Source organism: Hyaloscypha bicolor (assembly GCF_002865645.1).
Source record: "Hyaloscypha bicolor E unplaced genomic scaffold K444scaffold_117, whole genome shotgun sequence".
NCBI lineage: Eukaryota > Fungi > Ascomycota > Leotiomycetes > Helotiales > Hyaloscyphaceae > Hyaloscypha > Hyaloscypha bicolor.
In genome coordinates, this window is record NW_020194619.1 from 1,883,873 (window position 1) to 1,901,460 (window position 17,588).

The 17,588-nt window shown below is 48.2% G+C and overlaps 4 protein-coding genes across 4 annotated transcripts; 2 read left to right on the plus strand and 2 right to left on the minus strand.

Moving 5' to 3' along the window:
• Window positions 1-702: 702 nt before the first annotated feature.
• K444DRAFT_50212 (uncharacterized protein) lies at window positions 703-1,619 on the minus strand. The gene has a single exon (XM_024873354.1). It carries the CDS (start codon window positions 1,447-1,449, stop codon window positions 928-930), a length of 522 nt encoding a protein of 173 aa, XP_024734175.1. The 5' UTR covers window positions 1,450-1,619; the 3' UTR covers window positions 703-927.
• A 2,367-nt stretch (window positions 1,620-3,986) lies between these two features.
• On the plus strand, window positions 3,987-7,856 carry K444DRAFT_632391 (uncharacterized protein; the record flags this gene model as incomplete). The annotated part of the gene is made up of 3 exons (XM_024883472.1): window positions 3,987-6,564; window positions 6,734-7,803; window positions 7,839-7,856. 3 exons carry the CDS (start codon window positions 3,987-3,989, stop codon window positions 7,854-7,856), a joined length of 3,666 nt encoding a protein of 1,221 aa, XP_024734176.1.
• A 412-nt stretch (window positions 7,857-8,268) lies between these two features.
• Window positions 8,269-10,965, minus strand: K444DRAFT_665667 (carbohydrate esterase family 4 protein). The gene is made up of 2 exons (XM_024887097.1): window positions 10,721-10,965; window positions 8,269-10,671 (listed from the first exon to the last, which is right to left on the minus strand). Exons 1-2 carry the CDS (start codon window positions 10,854-10,856, stop codon window positions 8,381-8,383), a joined length of 2,427 nt encoding a protein of 808 aa, XP_024734177.1. The 5' UTR covers window positions 10,857-10,965; the 3' UTR covers window positions 8,269-8,380.
• A 3,001-nt stretch (window positions 10,966-13,966) lies between these two features.
• Window positions 13,967-15,328, plus strand: K444DRAFT_534687 (glycoside hydrolase family 28 protein; the record flags this gene model as incomplete). The annotated part of the gene is made up of 1 exon (XM_024875231.1): window positions 13,967-15,328. The coding sequence occupies one exon, from the start codon at window positions 13,967-13,969 to the stop codon at window positions 15,326-15,328; it is 1,362 nt and encodes a 453-aa protein (XP_024734178.1).
• Window positions 15,329-17,588: the final 2,260 nt, after the last annotated feature.

The following is a 17,588-nucleotide window of genomic DNA, read 5'->3' on the forward strand; positions in this document are numbered from 1 at the left end:
GCCCTACCACCTCTTGCTTATGTAGTCTCGGAACCTAGGACAGAATCTAGTTATAATCGCTTCTCAGAACTAAAAGCAGAGCGTCTTGAACCCTCTCCACTTCCCTGAAGCCCAAAATAGCAAACTCTATAATTCCATTGGGCTTAGAAGCCTACATGTCAGAATCCGAAGACAGGAACAAAATCCTCTCGATGCCTCGTCTAGATGACGACTTCGCAGCAACGGCCGCTTACTATATCCGCCTGTTTCTGCTTGCCGGCACGACGCTGCCGCAAGCACCATCAATTTTATGCAGCACTTCTTATCCAAACAACCCCACGATCGCACTCAACTATGAGGAGTTGTCTTGGGAAGACGTTGAGTTTGAATGAGTTGAGGATTGTGTTGGTTACGACGGCGAGGGCTTTGAAACAACGCCTTCATATGAGGTATGGGATATCGTTCAGACCCAAAATTCGGGGTTGTGGACAAGGGTGACGAGATAGGTGGGTGGGAAGGAGGTCAATACTGTAAGAGAACCGGGCGTTTCGGACGTAGAAAGCGGGTGCTCATCCTTTGAGGGGTATCCGTGTCGAGTGGAACTGGTGGAGTAGAAATCCATAAAGATATTCTGGTTCAAGGAATGTAATGAACAAGGGATTTGGTAGAGATAAAGTCACGGCAAGATAGATTGTTTGCAGAGAAGAGCTTCTTGGATTTGACGAAGTACTTGAAGCAAGCTCTCTCTGACCAAGACCCAGACCCAATCCTCGTTACAGCCAAAGAACAATCCTCTCGGTTCAGAACAATTCCAGCCCAAACCCAAACCCGAACCCGAACCCGGAATCAAACCCAAAGAATTCTCCTCCACCTCATTGCCTCGCTCTCAACTTTTCCGACCACCTTGTGTTTCCTTCGCCTTCGCAGCCAAATCCTCGTTTCTTTGCATTATTGCAGGCAAAGAGAATGTGTTCCTGGATGGGGTGGTGCTGGAAGACATTGGAGTAAGTAATTGATGAGAGAAAAGAGGAAGGTGGTAGACTTGCCAAAGCAGATCAAATAGGTGGATGGTGGAGTTGGAATGGCTGAATGCGCGAGACGGAGAAATGTGAGATGAATTTTTTTCGCCGAAATTTGAGGTGGACGAGAAGTTTGAGACTGCTTAAAGATGAGGCCGGTTGAAGTCGAGCCGGTGCTAACTTGAAGAGATGGCGGAGGTGAGATGATTTGAGGAGCAGCCAGACTTGAGCAGCCAGACTTGAGGAGCAGCAATCCTGACGTGGAAGACTTGGTTGAATTGAACTCCGAACCTTGAAAGTTAGCAGGCAATGTCACTTGCGGAGTGGAGACACATACCTTTGATTTGAAGAGAGGGATTGGTGAATTGCAAGGGAAAGGTGACCGCCAGCTCGGTGATGTCGACTTCATTGGATCTTGACTTGAGAGCGAGAAAGAAATTGATGTCGTCATAAGCTCGGGAAGAATGAAGTGAAAAGCTGAAAGGGAGCAAAGAGAGCGTCCTTGATGATCTGAAGGAGTTAGCTGGCCAATGTTTAAGGAAGATCGGGAATACCTACCTTGGCAAGCCACCCGTTCCTCAGTTGTGAAGAATAGCAGAGCGACATCGAGGTGTTCATGATTTTTGACAATTCCTTCGCTCCATGGTCAGAATCCGATTCTCTTACCGAGCGTTGTACTACCGAGCAAAGCTCCAGTCTGGTTGTTTGACCGTCCACAATCGGATCGTGCCAAGCTTCCAGAGTCGACCGTCCACAATCGGATCGTGTCAACTCCTTCCGCGCCAAACCTTCACCTTGCCTGGGCACGCGTGAACGGACTCAAAACCTCTTCATCCTTCCATGGAGCTCCAGAAAAGCAAAGTGAAATGAACTGAGGGTGATGATCTGGATAACAGCTACTGCTGTCAGCACGAGTGTAAGGAAACGCAGAAGTAATGGACGAGGATGAATGAGAGCGAGATGTGGAGAGTAGTGGGCTTGTAGATATTTTGGTTTGAAGGAGGTGACGACGATGACTCATCAGTGGTTTGACCTGACCATAAATAAAAAGGTGAATGCAGACAAAGGAAATTTTCGCGAAGGTAAGAGTACTCCAGTTAAAAGTGAACTCGCAGCGTCGCCAATGACGTCGATGAGGTCAACTTGAACCTCTTCGAGACAGATCGCAAGGAAACGTTTTCAGAGACGCTAAAAGAGCGCGATGGAGAGGGAATTGAGTATTGTCGATGTTGCCGATCATGATGTTGATAATGAAGGAAAGGGGAAGGGGAAGAGGGAAGCTGACTTTACGTGAAGATGGTTTTGGCATCAACGACGTAGTCCAAAAGCAAGGGAGCAATGCGCAAGGAAGGCTAAAAGTTACGAAAAGAGTGATTAGACGTACCAAGATTGATGTCGCTCGGAGCCTTTGATGACTTGAGGTGATGTGGTTGTGAAGGTTTGACCTTGTTTTGGAGGTTTGATGTTGTATTGAAGACACGATGTTGTGATGGAGACTTGATGTTGTATTGGAGACATGACGTTCTGATGAAGACTCAAAGTTGAGATTATGGATGGAAAAAAAGGTTGTAAGAAGGGAGAAGAGGTTGCGGAGGAGGGAGAGAAGGGCCTTTTTATAGACGAGGGCAAGTCCTCTCTGGTTCTCTTGCGAGGTTCGGAACAACTCGCGCTAGTGCTCTTGATACGGGGCTATCACAGCAAGAGCATGCTCATTTGGTTTTTCGACAGCCAACCAGGGATCTGGGAACACCGTAAAAAGTGGGTCCTTAACATCATGGGCGACAGACGAAGCTGTTGATGTGAATAGCCTCGCGCTTTTCGGCCTTCAATATCAACAACACTTCAACGATTCTCAGCGATGACTCATCTACCGACGTCACAACCTCTCACCTGACCAAAGATGCCCCTCTATTGACGTAGAGATCATCCGATTTGCGACTTTCTCCCACGAGGCAGACAAACTCTTCCATGCTCGCGTATCACGTGACGTAAACAATCCAAACGAGAATGGGAACGATAACATTCAGGAAATGGACCACAAATTGCGTATTCTGTTGAGATAAAACAAAAGATAACCAATCTGATAACGTTAGGGAGTAAATTAGAAGACATACAGCTAAGTTGCGTGACCAGTTCAGAACCCATTCTGATCATAGATGGGCGGCCCTAAATAGGCTTGGCTCCGCCCCACTTCCCCTGAAAGTTGAAGCGAGGACGCCGAAGCTTCACATTTTCACTCATCAACTTCTTCCTCACTCCTACTCATCTCACATAATGCCTAATAACCCCAACTACCTCCCTGAAACCTCGATAACCTTCCCGTGACGTGCTCACGAAAATGTCTTTTACCAGCGCGCAATGAATGGCATTTCAATATGCTGCGCCTCGCCCCAAAGACACTGTCCGCCCCGCCGCCCCGATCATCGAACTTGGACAGTGCGAAGAGCTCAACGTCCGACATTTGGTGGCATGGGAAGATAAGACAGGAATGGGGGCCTCAATGTTGTTGTGCACTGTCGTAAGCCATAGGGTTACGCATTCAGGTGGCCGTTTCCTCCTGAGGTGGCTTTTCTCATCGATCGCGAGCATGCAGACTCAGTTTGCTGCTGATTTGACAGCCTGGTTCGGATGTTGCCTCGCAATGGAATGATTGGCCTTGACGAACGCGCGAAAACATGGGTCCGCCACGATGTGCCCTGCAAAAAGAACTTCAACCCCATCTTGCTCCGTGCCTGTCTTCCTTGACTTCAGTGCGTTCAAATAAACAGGAAAGAAAGATGTCCTAGTCGTCAGATATATATCGAAGACTCCTCGCCCCTTCTCCCCACTTGTTTCTTGTGCTTCCTTTTACGGATTTCGAGCGACAGTGAATACCAAGCCCCACAGCCTTGCGGAGGAGCGGAGCCTCACAAAGTCCAAATCCAACTGCTCTCATCATTCCACCAGCCCAATGGCGCCGAGCAAGCCTTGTGGACGACCGAAGATTGCATGGGATGCTTCACGCAAAAGAAAGCTGGTTCGACTCTATTTGATGACAGATCTGAAGATCGCGGACATCCAGCAGGTCTTGTCGACGGAAGGCTTCACCCCAAAGTAGTGCTCTGCCCTACATGTGCGAGATTCGTTGGGCTTATTTCTACCAGGTCGAGAAATATTCAAACCCAGTTGAGTATTCTATTGCCAGAGAATGCGAAGGAATGGAGACGATACAGACCCAACGGAATCAACAAAGGCAAGGATCGTTTGACGGCATTGAAGAATTGCAGAGAATACCAAAACTCGAAGCGTCTCCGACATACTCCTCAACCGAAAGCCAAATTGAAGAAAGCAGACATGACTGCTTTTGGTTTGAAGCAAGTGCAGGTTGCGAATCCATTTTACGACCCTGGACGCCATTACGATAGTATTCATTGCAAAGGAGTGCCATCCCACTCTACCTTCCCAACCCTGAATCAATCCTTTTGGAACCAGTCACCTTCAAGATCTAGCAGCGGCAGCGACAGTGACAAAGAAGTGGTGTGCGCTGTTTCTACGGATACTCCCAATGAAGGAAGAACTACTTCTGACATGCTGGACAGCCGATACTACAGCCAGTGTGACAGCAAGGCACCAACACCAACTGCTCGGGAACCCGTAAGCAACAATGGTATTGCCGACACTGATTCGAGTCAATCCGAGTCTCATTCCGACCCTCGACGCGACGATGAGGTCGTCCCACTTGTGGTCAAAGTTGGAACTCCGCCAGCGTTCAACACGACCAGCATTACACGGTCAAGCTCTAGAGCAAGTCGAAGTGGTGGGGCAAGCATAAGAACAATTAGTACAAGGATTTCTTCCAGAGCATCTATCTCATGGAGCCATGTCAGCTCTGTCCTCGCTGCTACTTTGTCCTCGGGTTTCAGTCATCGATATTCGGCGAGTTCATCCTTCGCTGACCTGTCAAGGTTGGACAACACTTCCACTCTATGGTCTCGTGACGAATTCGAATCTTGGAACGAACTCGTCGACCAGACGAGGCTGCATTCAGCCCCGCTTCAACTATCCTCTCACGCAGGGTCTTTGCACGAAAGACCTTGTTGTGGTCGCTTTAAAGAAATACCCTACACCCAGACGATCGAAAAATGCAATGTCTGTGGATACAACGGAATATTTCAACTAGCCCGCCACGTGAAAATTCGTTTATTCGACTCTGGTACTCAAGATCGATTTGGGAACACTGCTCTCCACCATGCTATGGCAGCAGGAAATTTGTGGGTCATAAAAGTCTGGATGGATGATACGGAACACTCCTCAAATGTAGACCTGTCTCATCGCAATACATCCGGGGAGACATTCCTCCACGTATGCCGGATTCAGAAAAGTGAACAATTCATCACTTATACCGAGATCCTCAAAACTGTTGCCCAACGAGGATTTGACTTCTCCATTCGAGACCACAGTGGCCGCACAATTGCGCAGCGACTCCACGAGCTAACAGATGAGTGGGACAAAATCGATGAGAATCAGTTACTTGAGGCTGGAACCATCTTTAGGATGAAGAATCAGTTACTTGAGGCTGGCACCATCTTTAGGATGAAGAAAAATCCCAACGTCATCGATTTACAAGGAGATGAATGGCAGCTGCCACATTCTCTCGTCCTTCCTCCTCCAATTGAACGGGGAACACTCCTCTTGAATAGACTTAGACAATCCCCTCCCACGCCAATTCGTGGATTCGAACTCCAGTCTCTCGTGCAACATTCCGACATACATATTCGCGATGAGCGTGGCTATACTGCACTTGCCAGCGCAGCTCGGCTTGGCTTTACAGATGCCTGCGATCTACTCCTACAAAATGGCGCAAATCCAAACACTCGAAGCTATCAAGGGACCAGTGTGATTGCGCATGTGACGGCTCATCTCATTCAAGCGCAACAGAATGACGATAGTGGATTATATTCTCGAATTCTGTCGTGTATTGTTCAGCTAACAGACCATGGGGCAAAGCTTATCGTGTCGGATCATGATGAGTTCGCTATTGATGCTTTAAAGGAGGTCAAAAGAAAGACGTCTATTCGCGACAAATTTCTCAAGCCGCTCCTCAAGTCGACATCAATAATGATGCGCAAGAATAAGAGGAAGCTGGGCATGATTGAGGAAAAACCATTGGAACTCGAAGGCATTGCCGGAGTATCAGAACTCGAAGGCACCGACAGAGTATCAGAACTTGGAGGGTACCAAATACATAAACTTGATACCTACCGCCCATCAGTACTTGCCGATACCAGCAGAATACCAGAACCTGAAGCTACCAGTTCCTGGTCCGTTCGCACAGGGACACTCACAGATCAGTCATCACTGAACTGTGTAAACTCGTTCAAACCACCTGATTCTTCTCAGCGGATTGACCCAAGTGCTGGCGACGACTGCAGTTTCAGCATCTATGCACAGCCTGCCACAAGCTCATGGCATACTCGCCAAACTGGGGTCCAGCACAGCCAGTGCGACGGCCCCGCCGAATTCAGATGCCAACCAGTCATTATTGATGGATATCTGTCTCACCACCAGCCTGTATCTTTGTCAAAAAGTATGTTTGTAAACTGACCGCCTTACTCTTCTTTCCTAATTACGCTTTTCTCGAGAGCCCGGCTCCTGAGACATCTCTCTATAGCAATACGATGTGGGAGTTAGCTCCACAGTTCGGAAACCCTCGGGCTCGAAAACTTGCAAATACCGCCTGCTAATGCAATGGACAGGTCTAGAACATGTTCAATACGGACAAGATGCTTCCGAATCCGTGGTGACAGATCCAAATCCTGCTGGCGGATGTCCCACATCGGATAATACGCAAGTAGGAACTGCATCGACCATGGTCCCATTCTCTTTCTCTGTTCGAGAATCCCAGATAACTCTCGGTTTTCAAGAGGTGGCTGAAGCCCTATTTCCTTCTACAGCATTGCCTCACACAGATTCCGCACCGGCTACGTCCTCGCAATGCAAGGTACTGACCGCCGGAGCTCTTTCGATGACAGATTGCAAGGGCCTTGGTGCGTTCCTTCCGAGTCCAGATATAGGAACGCCGTCAAACTCGCAGCCTAGTTGGCGTGACATCGGTGATAATTATCCGGACGTTGATCCTCGAGAAGAGAAAAGCTACCTAACTTCTGGTCATTGTGCCTCCCAATTGTGTGGAATAGAGCCAAGTTTCTCAAAGTTTCAACAGCAGTTGCAGCAACCAGTCATTGACGCATCGGCAAAAACCGCCACACAAATAGGTCCGGACTCATGCGTTTCTCGCCTACGAGCAGTGCCGCCGTTTGCTCCGGAGGCTGATTCTTGCTTCACTTCACAGTTTGAGATCCAAGCTTCATCAGTAACATGGGGTGTTCCCCCGGCCAGTCAAGATAATCACAATTCCTCCAAAGTGTTTGAGAACGAGATCACGTACCATCCAAGAAAGCGTCGACGACGATCTGGTCCAGCAGCAACGGAACCGGTACTGAAAGCATACTCTGTTCCTTCACAAACTCAATTGCTAAGCGTGGAAATATCGCACAGTCCTTTCGATGACATACCCAGCTCTACGATGGACTTTGCGAAACCCAATAATCGTCGACTCATCAAGAATCGGTCTTTAATGACGACGGCCATGCCTTTTCCGCCAGGGTCGCCTGAGCCACCACGAAAACGGCATCGCAGGAAAGGAGACTACGTAAAGCCTGGAATGGCGTCAGACTCAACTGGAATTCCCTCGCCAAGGTTCACAAACTCTTTTGGACAACCTGCAGAAGCTCAACTTCCTGGTACGGGTTCGCAGGCACCAGTTGTAGGCATTCCACCTCTCCCTACCCCATCCTGCAGCTATTTCAGCATCGATGAAACCTCTTCAATATATGATTCAATGACTCTATACACACAGACCGAAGACTCGGGGCAAGAACTCTTGATCAATCCGTGGACAAACGATGTCTCAAACAACGGACGGGCGAATTTGGATCCAGATCCTGGCGACGCCTTATTCGTCCAAGATTCGTCGATCATGCGCAACGACTATCCTTTTGAGCCAGACTTGACAGCAGAATCACCCTGGATTACTCAATCAGAAGAATACCACCCACCGATATCCTTCCTCAATAGTGGCAATTCCGGAGACGCACAGGTTATTCCACTGCCTGGTGATGGTCACCAGGGGCGAGAGCCTGGATGAGAACAACGACCTATTGGGTTATGATTGTGACCTGGGAAAGAGAAAGGACTTTGTATGAGAGTCGTAGCTAGCCATTTCTCTTTGCGTGATGTGAATTTTGATTTATTATCATTCATTCTCCATACTAAACAATATTACAATAATTCATATCGCTGGGACCCCTTTTCCTTTCACGAGCCCCTGAGAATCAACTGGCCTACCCCAAAGGCGGCGCGCTCGGATCCTCCATACACTGATCCACCCTCATCAACTGCTTCCCGGTCTTCTTCGCAATCGCAATAAATTGCGGTATATAACTAACCGTCGTATTATACAAATAATGCATCACCACAAGATTCCCCCCCTTATTGACATCGTTCTGGAAATTCGTGATCTGGTTTTCCGGCGTGGAGCTCAAGGCCCACAGCCAATCCTGCACGTCGACACTCCATTCGATGAACTTTGAGCCGGGGATGAGCGCTGCGAGTCGTTGGCGGATGCGTGCTCCTTCGGTGCCGAAGGGAGGCCGGAAGTAGGTCGATGTTATGCCGAGCGTAGACGAAACGGCGGAGATGTCGTTGCTGAGTTCCCAGTCGATGGCCGCAAGGGAGGGGAGGCCTTCCATGGGGGGATGGGTGAAGGAGTGGTAGGCGACCTGGTGCCCGGCTGCGAGCATGCCTTTGTAGACGGCGGTGAGGTTCGTGCTGGCGTCGAGGAGGGCGGCGCCGACTGTGAAGAACGTTAAATGGATGCCGGCCGCGGCGATGGCGGAGACGACCCGTTGGGCGTACTGTGGGTCGCCGTCGTCGATGGCGAAGGCGAAGGAGTTGGGGCGTGTGCAGGCGAAGAGTAGGGGGGCGGTTGTGAGTTTGCTGGGGACGAGGAATCCTGTGGGCACGGTCTTGACGATTTCGATTTTGGAGAAGACGGTCGAGGTCGTGGTGTAAAAGCCTTTGAGGGCGAATCCGACGGCTAGGGCACGATTGATGTTGAAGTGTGAGATGGGTACGTAAACATCCGTCTTCGCGGTGTTGGAGTATCGGGAAGCTTCAACTGAATCCCATGTGAATGGAAACGGATTGATGTTCGGATTACAGGTTGGATTATGTTGTTGGAGGGCGATAGTGAATGCATTGCTACCAGTGTATGCAATGTGCAGGTAACTGTTGTCATTTGGCGTGAAATCAGTGCAGCCGTTGGATACTTGCGAGTACCACGAAAGGTCGGAGTTCCCCTTCATGTTTATCGTCAACTTGGCGCCGGAGATTGTGTAAGTGGTCGTATCATCGCCACCATGATAGAAGCCAAGACTGTTGGTGTTTACATTGGCAAAAGCGTCAATGACGAATGCGGAGGGGCCGGTAGTAGCTGGAATCGTGGATGTGGGCTCAACCACTGCGACTGTGGTTGGTACCGGATATGCTGTTCCTGTGGAGCCGCAATAGAATGCTATTGGGCCGAAAGTGACAACGTTACTGATCGACGAGAAGAGTACGACAATCAGGTGATCAGTGTCGAGTCCTGGGAACTTCGAAAATGGGATAGTGTAGAATTTTTCGGTTCCATCAAAGGTCCATCCGAGGTCCGTGGACAAGAGATCATTCAGGACAGGATTATTGGAGTTACAGGCCGTGGAAGTCTGAAGCTCGATACCCATCGTCGTTCCTTTTGGAGCCTTGATCGTCAAGCCAATTCCCCCATAGACACCTGTCGCTTTGACACAGCCAAACATCGAGTACCAATAAGAACCTCCACCGGATGCGGAGGTCAATGTGACATGGTTGTTTGCAACTATCACACTAGTACTCGTATCTGCTCTGTCGGCCACTGGTGCCATGGTACCATCATCGGATGATGGCTGCAGCATTGCGTTGTAGAAAAGGAAAGTTAATCGAGATTGAGATGAAAAGTCGTCAATCAGAAGACTGGTACATTGTCCGTTGGTAGCAGAAGACGTCGGGCTAGTCGTCACTGACTTGGAGACGGTGCTGGAACTGGCGGCTGTCGATTTTAGGGTCGAGACCGTGGAAGAAGTTGGAGACTTCACACTACTGCTACTCGTAGAGGGTTTTACCGTGCTGCTGGCCGACGATACCGTGCTTCCTACGCTGCTGCTCGAGTGGACATTGGCGCATACCAATTGTGTCTGTCCGATTTCCCATGCGCCGTTAATGCTGAACGATTCAAAGAGAATGCTGTCAATCGCGTTCAAATTTGCTCCCGTAAAAGCGCTTAGCAGGACTGTGTATGTTTGTGTCGATCCGGTTATCCCAGTTAAGGATGTAAAGTAGCTTGTATATGCAGTCGTGGAGCAGGAGGCTGAGGTCTGTAGTTCAATTGTAAACTTCGCTCCAGCGGGACCTTTAATTGAGAAAGTGATGGCATTATATTGGTCTGTTGTAGCTTTTTCACAAGCGAATGTGGTGTAGAAGTAGCTGCTGGCAGTAGTCGTAAATGTGATCTTCTTGTTTGCAACATCTGCTTTGAGGTTCGTGGTTGTGCCGTCATCTGCTCAAAATGTCAATTCCGTCTTGAGAGCCGCATCTGGCACACTCACCACTGGTCCATTGACCCAACGAATTGAGATTGTTGGCGAAGTTGGCATAATTGTCAATCAGAAGATTGGTGGTGCACGCAGCTTGAACTGCACCGGCACATAGGAGGGCCAAAAACGCGCCCGCGGGGAATTTCATGACTGTATTTGAACGAATCTTGGGGGAGCGAAGGGACGTCGACAACGAATAAACGCGTCGTACAGGCTAAAGACAGTGCAGCAATAATCCCACTCTGTACGACTTCAAACGAGGGAAGGGAAAGTGCGAAACAGGATGAAATAAACTTGGAATGACATTTTAAATCACGCAAGGCCGCACGAAGAGACTTCCTAGCCGCCGCATTGTCATTTCTCACGATCAGGCGATGGCAGGTTTTCATGCAGGTCGTCGACCCAGACTGCAGCCAAGCTGCATTTGAACCCCCCCAAGAGGCCCTAGCGAATCCCTAAATAGAATAAACATGCACGCCGTCATCGGTTGCTCAGGGGCACCATGGCACTGGACTCTTGGCGTGTTGTGGCGTCTCGTAACCCCAGGATCTGCTCGAGTGCCTAACCGAGTTATGCTGATGTTCGAGAAAGGATGGCCATTGAGTGGTGCCAGAACTGCGTGTCTCTCTTTTCGTCTGGCCGCATCGAGTATCGATATATGCAGGCCATATTGCCACAGCTCGACGTGGCCAATTTCTTTTTGGTGCTTACAGGTGGCGTGCTGCTGAAGTGATGTTAAAGCTACTGCTCTGCACTGCAGTGGAAACTTTCCGGGAGCGAAGTGAATCAGGGGCCTGGGCGATCCCGCACAAGCTTCACTTTACGCTTTAAAAATCGCCTATTTTCGACAGCCTCGGTTGCCTTTCAGGGGCTGACCATTGGGTTGGTTCGCTGAGTGCACGTGAGAAGCTCGATTGGAGGTCCTTCTGCAAACGTTCCAGCTGCACAAACCAGTTCTTGCTTCTTCTCCATCTTGATTGAGCATTGTACGAAGTTTGGGGGTTAGGTTGCCCCGCCATAAGCGAATACGAGTAACCTTAACCCCGCAGCTGTCTTTAGTCACAAAACTTCGAAGATTGAACCCCTCCCCAATGACTGCTTGGTTTTATTTATGTTTGAAGAATATTTTGTCGCCAGTTAATATAACTTAGCCTGAAATAAGTCAAAAAGTGCCTCTAAACGCGATGCCTAGGGCCTACTGGCTACTGATTGCGAAGTAAAGCTGGATCTTCACATCCGGCAGCCCATCAACCGTTGGACTGTTTCTTTTCAAGCGAGCCAGTATCCAGACAATGTATATACGCTTGTCTAACTCTGTTCACAGCCTTATAGGTGCCGCATCAGGCCTTGCATAACCACTAGAGAATCCCTAGTCCCAAGCCTTCCCACTTTTTGACCAGGCCGGAGACCCCGGCTCTACCTCTTCAAATTCCGTCGAATCTGTCGAATAACCCTTATACCTCTTCAAAAGCGCACCTTGTATCCCTACCGCATAGATTCTCCTTTCATATACATTTTCCTCTAACCCCGTGTCCTTCCTCGCAGACCTCACTAACAGCCCCTCGATAGCATGCTCCCCATCCGCAATAAGCAGGAAGAGCAGACCCCACCATAGTTCGCAATAGCGCAAGAAGTCGTGAAAAACGCGGAATTTCAGCCAGGAATCAGATGTCACCTTGAGATGGATCCTGAGTTCGTACTGGAAGGCACTCGCGAAAACGGGAATGCATAGTCTGGAGACCTCAGTATAGCCGTCTTTTCCGACCGGACCGTAAGGGTTGTTGCTGGTGAGTTCACAGTGAATGTCAAGGATCTTGAAGATAGATGAGATCTTGGATGGTGTGGGAATGTGTTGTTCTGTACAGCTTGATTTGGAGATGCCCAGGACCAGGTGGGTGCATGGCAAGGTGGGGGCACTCTGAAGTCAGTCCCTCGAAAGTGAAGGTTCCTCAACGGCGCTACCTGGATGCCAGGATTCCAGGTGGGAACAAGTAGTCGACGCATCAAAGAGCTCTTTTCATGAATATATAACATCCTTTATATTCGTATTTGCATCGAATCTCGCAAGTCACACTCTTCAAAAGCTGTATGACCCCAAAAAATGATCCTCTGATCATATGGCTTAGATGGCAATGTCAACACCTCAAAATACAATTCAAACAGCTGGAGTAATTTTACAAATGTGTTACAAGCTACCATTTGCCACAGTCGACAGTGTTGGGCACGCATCTCCTTGTGATGCGCCTGAAAGTGTAGCATTTATTGCTGAATATTTGGTTCGTGCAACCAGTAGTAAAGATGTTGCCTGTCCATAAACATCTTGGTTGAGAAGAAGTAAGTATGGTCTTGAGATCGTATATTTGTGCCTTGAAACGGCAAGTTCAAGAGCTAGAGGAAATATCTACTAAAAAAAATCTCTAAAGCATAAGCTTCCTAAATCTTCACCATGTTGTCCTATGGATCTTCATTCCTTAGAACCTACCACGAAGGAACTCGTTCTAGGCGTTGGCTCAACTTACCATTCATCTTCGCTAGACCTTCCAGTGCCTCAAGAGACCAATCAGGGGGCTGTGTTTCCTCCAAGCTGATACTTCAAAGGTTAAAGACAACACTTTTTGTAAAACAAGGCCTAACTAAGATGCCGCGCTACGACTTCAGAGCTCGCCTATTCCAAAACTTAGAGCAAGGTCATGACTTTGAGAGTGTGGTTTCTTACTTCCAAACAATTGTGCAGGCAAATCATTCTCCGCACAGGCTTAGGAGGCGTATGTGAGGGGCCTTTTTTTCTTGGCGCCTGCAGAATCACTTGAGGGAGGGAGGCCTATGGATTTCCTGAGTACACGAATTCTGTGATACGGGATGTAGTAAACAAGAGAAACCCAAGTTCTTCCATCAGTAATAGGCATTGAGCGAGCGAAGGCCGTGCGGAAGGTTCGTCCCGTGGAAAAATTAATTTTGCGGGGTGATCTGCAAGCTACCCCACCTACCACATTCGGCCATTATCCGGGGGTTTGTCATCCGAACTTCAACAACAGCTCCTGCAAGGCTCAACAACGATGTCATCTTTCGGAAGAAGTGTTATTTTGCACCTTTGCTGGGGCTGCCATTAGTTGGAAGTGACCAACAGGCGCCGATGTGGTGGTAAATGAAATTTTGGCTCTACATAAAACACCTTCACCCCTACATTAAGCTCCAAACAAGTTTCAAGAAGCCATTTCTATAATTCCCCATAAGCTCCCAGACATAATGACATTCAAGATGGTCGCCATCATTCCTCTACTTTCTTTCTTAGTCCTGGCAATCAAGTTTGTTTCTGGGGCCTCCCCGCATCCTCCACCAAGAAGCAAAACCTGTGTTGTTCCATCAAAATACCTCGCCTCGAATGGCACTGCAGATGACTCCCCCGCAATCGTTTCAGCATTAGCCAAATGCTCGAAGGACGCTGTAATTACTTTCTGTGAGGGAGTAAATTACAATATCTTCAACCCAATATCTGCCAAAAATTTGTCGAATGTCGAAATTCGAATGCGAGGCAACCTCCATCTACCTCAGAATATTACTGCTGTTCAAAAACTTGTCAACATTTCGAATGCTCTCACATATTTAACAACTTTATACTGGATCGCCGTCGCTGGTCCGTCTATAGACTACGTTAGTACAGATAATGTTACGAACGGTTGGATCGACTCCTATGGGCAGGCGTGGTGGGACTTGAATCCCGTCAATGGAACAGGAACGCTGCTTCGACCTCACCTGCTCAGCTTCAACACCACGAATGTCTCTCTCCGACATTTCAAATCCCGCAAACCTATTGCCTGGAACGTCCAATTAATCGGCAACAACATCACCGTTAGTGACGCAATCATCGACGCGTACTCAACAACTGCGAGTTTTCCCTTCAACACCGACAGTTTTGACGTGACGGGAACGAACATCAAAATCACTAACAGCGTAATATTCAACGGTGACGATTCGATCGCTGTACAGTCTGGCTCACACAATGTCCTTTTTGAGAAAGCCACAATCGGATACCAAACCCACGGAATGAGCATCGGTTCCCTCGGCCAAAACCAAGCATCCTTCGCCAACGTCTCAAACATTACTTTCAACGATGTGGCAGTCATAAATGGTGTCTATGCAGCACGGTTCAAATCTTGGATCGGAGGTCAAGGTCTTGCTAAGAACATCACATGGTCCAATATCCGGTCTTACAACGTCTCCTTCCCTATCTTTGTCACACAAACATACTTCAACCAAGGGTCTTCTCAAACACAGCTTGAGACTGGTGGAGTTGTTGGTAGACCAAACAATTCCACGGTCATCATGAAAGATTTCATCTGGGTGAATTTTACGGGTACGATTAACACATTCAGTCCTGGCGACGGAAGCTGTGTTACCGACCCATGTTGGTACAACGCCGGTCTGCCAGACTTGAAGCACACTGAAGCAATTATCGTAGAGTGCAATACGAATTCTTCTTGTTCGAACTTTGTGACGAAGAACATTGAGTTGTTCCCGCAGGATATGGAGGCTCCGACGGTGGTGTGCTTCAATGCCACGGCGGCCTTGAATCCGAAATTAGGGTTTGATTGCAGGAATGGCACGTTTATTCCAGCGTAATTAATTTTCTTGCAGATTTCATCTCAACAGAAATCCAAACATCTTCCATTGCAGCAAAGTTCATCTCGTGATTTCAAAAGTGCACAATTCCTAACTAAAACTCAAAGCCCTTAATGGAAAGACTCCTAATTACTATCCAATTTGTCCATTTCCCAGCCCAAAATGTAGGTCCATTATCCCAAACACATTTCGCAATCTCATTCGGATATGCCTGTTGCTTCGTATAGTAAATATTTGGACCCGAAGCCTCCACAACCTGCCCACTTTATTGCTTGAAAGAAGTCTATTGAAGGCGCATGATGGTGTTCATTAGAGTTTCGTATTTGTCAGGGGTGATTGGGATGGGAGGCGCCACGAGTGGGGATTTCATGTTGCCTGGGTTGGAGTTCTAGATACTTTTAATTAGTGATAAGCGGCGAGGGCGAACATGAGGAGCTTACTGCTGTGATGTCATAAGTTTGAAAATATTCTGGTCTGAGAGCGCGCATAAGATCGACAAACTATTATTGCCTTGGCCAGTGGTTGGAAAGTGTAATTCTCACTAGGAGTTATACACCATACCCCTTGCTTGCTTGCAGCGTAGACCGGATCGGGGTGAGTGCGTGAAGACCTCCTTTTGAGCTTGTGGTGACCTATTTTCTCGGTCAGAAAATCGCAGATGCTCAGAATGAAGTTTGAGGTACCCTCTTGAAACATAGTACGTTGAGAATCACAATCTGCAATATCAGTGTGGATCACAACACATCAATGCCCAGCTCTTTGGCAATGATTTCTCCGTTTTCGTTAATATCCGTCATTACAACCCGCCATTCTTTTCCAAAGTTCTTTGTGAGTACGAGTCCCACTCCTGACGCTGCTCCGGTGATGGCAGCCCCATTTATGGCTGTTTGGGAGTTGATTTTGGCTCAATGAGTTCCAGAAACTTGAAGAGAGACCAGTACACTACCTCGACTAGATCTGGGAGTCTGGGAAAGTCTGTTAACCAAATTTTGTAGTGTAATGATGAAGTACGTCAATATTGTTTGGTAGATGGGTTGGTAAATCGGTGGAAAGATGATGGGATATGGGTCAACAATGATGGAACGAATATGGGAGGACGACATAGCAGGATACGTAAGTTTCTTGAATAAAGCTGAATCGGATCAACGCTGCGTTAAATCATAATTAGGGCAGCAATACAGGCATACAGATTTTGGTTTCTGGTAAAGAGAAATGTGTACATCAGCGAGCCCTCCGCCGAAACCCGCCCAGAGAATTGTCAAGCCAAATCAACTGCGCCAATGAGCTTGCACTTTTGATCGAGAAATTTGGCGATCATACCGTGGCGCATCAACACTTCCTTGGCTGGGACTTCGCTATGGGACTTGGTATTTTGCGGCTGAGGAGCGGCTAGACAGCTGACAGTTGATGGAGCAAGGGGCAGGATATGCAGGCGTCGTAAAAGCAGCTTATTTTCCTTAGCTCAAAACCAATTCAAGAGCATAAGGCAGGCTCAAAAAACAGTTCCTACCCCAATGACATAGGATTATACACTGAAACCGAAGACTTTCACAGTTTACAATCGGAAGACTGTCAAACATCTCAACTAGCCGCCACGATCTCTGTGTCTGAAATTGGGATCTCGCTTACGTCCCAAGTTCAGACCCACTTTTAAGCGAGCCCCTTTTCGCGGAGACGTCGGAGAGCCTTCGAAGCACCACCGACAGCCGAGCCCAACACAAGAAAACAACTCAAGACTTTGAACACCTCACACTGTCTATTCACTTGCCAGAAATCGTCCTCCAACTAGATTGACCCCTTACGACCATTCCTCCGCTTCTTCCGGACCATTACCATTTGGACAGTTCCCAGTCTCTCAACTTACATTCAGCCGGCTGATTCCTAGAGTAGTGTTGGAAAAGAAGCCTGCAGCCGTGAGCACAGCATTTCGAAACACAGTAAGGGATGGAATTTTCAATATGGGATGCCTAGCACTGAAAGCCAAACTCGCCAACCAGAGTGCAACGTAGTGCCACCCGCATGGCGGAATTCTCTTATACACTGGATCGTTGTTGGGCCCTGGAATTGGACAATCCCCCACGCTGACATGGTTCCCCACAAGCGTGAGCTGACTGGAGATATAATACGGATGCTGGAGAAAGCCACTACGGGCTCCGTGACTTATCCCAATGAAGAATTTCTTGTATGATGGTAGGAAATGATTATATGCGAAGGCCTCGCAAACCATGAGCACATGAAGAAAAGAAGATCAATCATCGTG

What these genes read in the sequence shown, in the direction of transcription:
- K444DRAFT_50212 (XM_024873354.1), bottom strand. Translation starts at nt 1,449, where the DNA reads ATGACGACATCAATTTCTTTCTCGCTCTCAAGTCAAGATCCAATGAAG.
- K444DRAFT_665667 (XM_024887097.1), bottom strand. Translation starts at nt 10,856, where the DNA reads ATGAAATTCCCCGCGGGCGCGTTTTTGGCCCTCCTATGTGCCGGTGCA. An exon ending in GTTGGGTCAATGGACCAGTG is followed by an intron (nt 10,672 to 10,720) that starts GTGAGTGTGCCA and finishes CATTTTGAGCAG; the next exon opens with ATGACGGCACAACCACGAAC.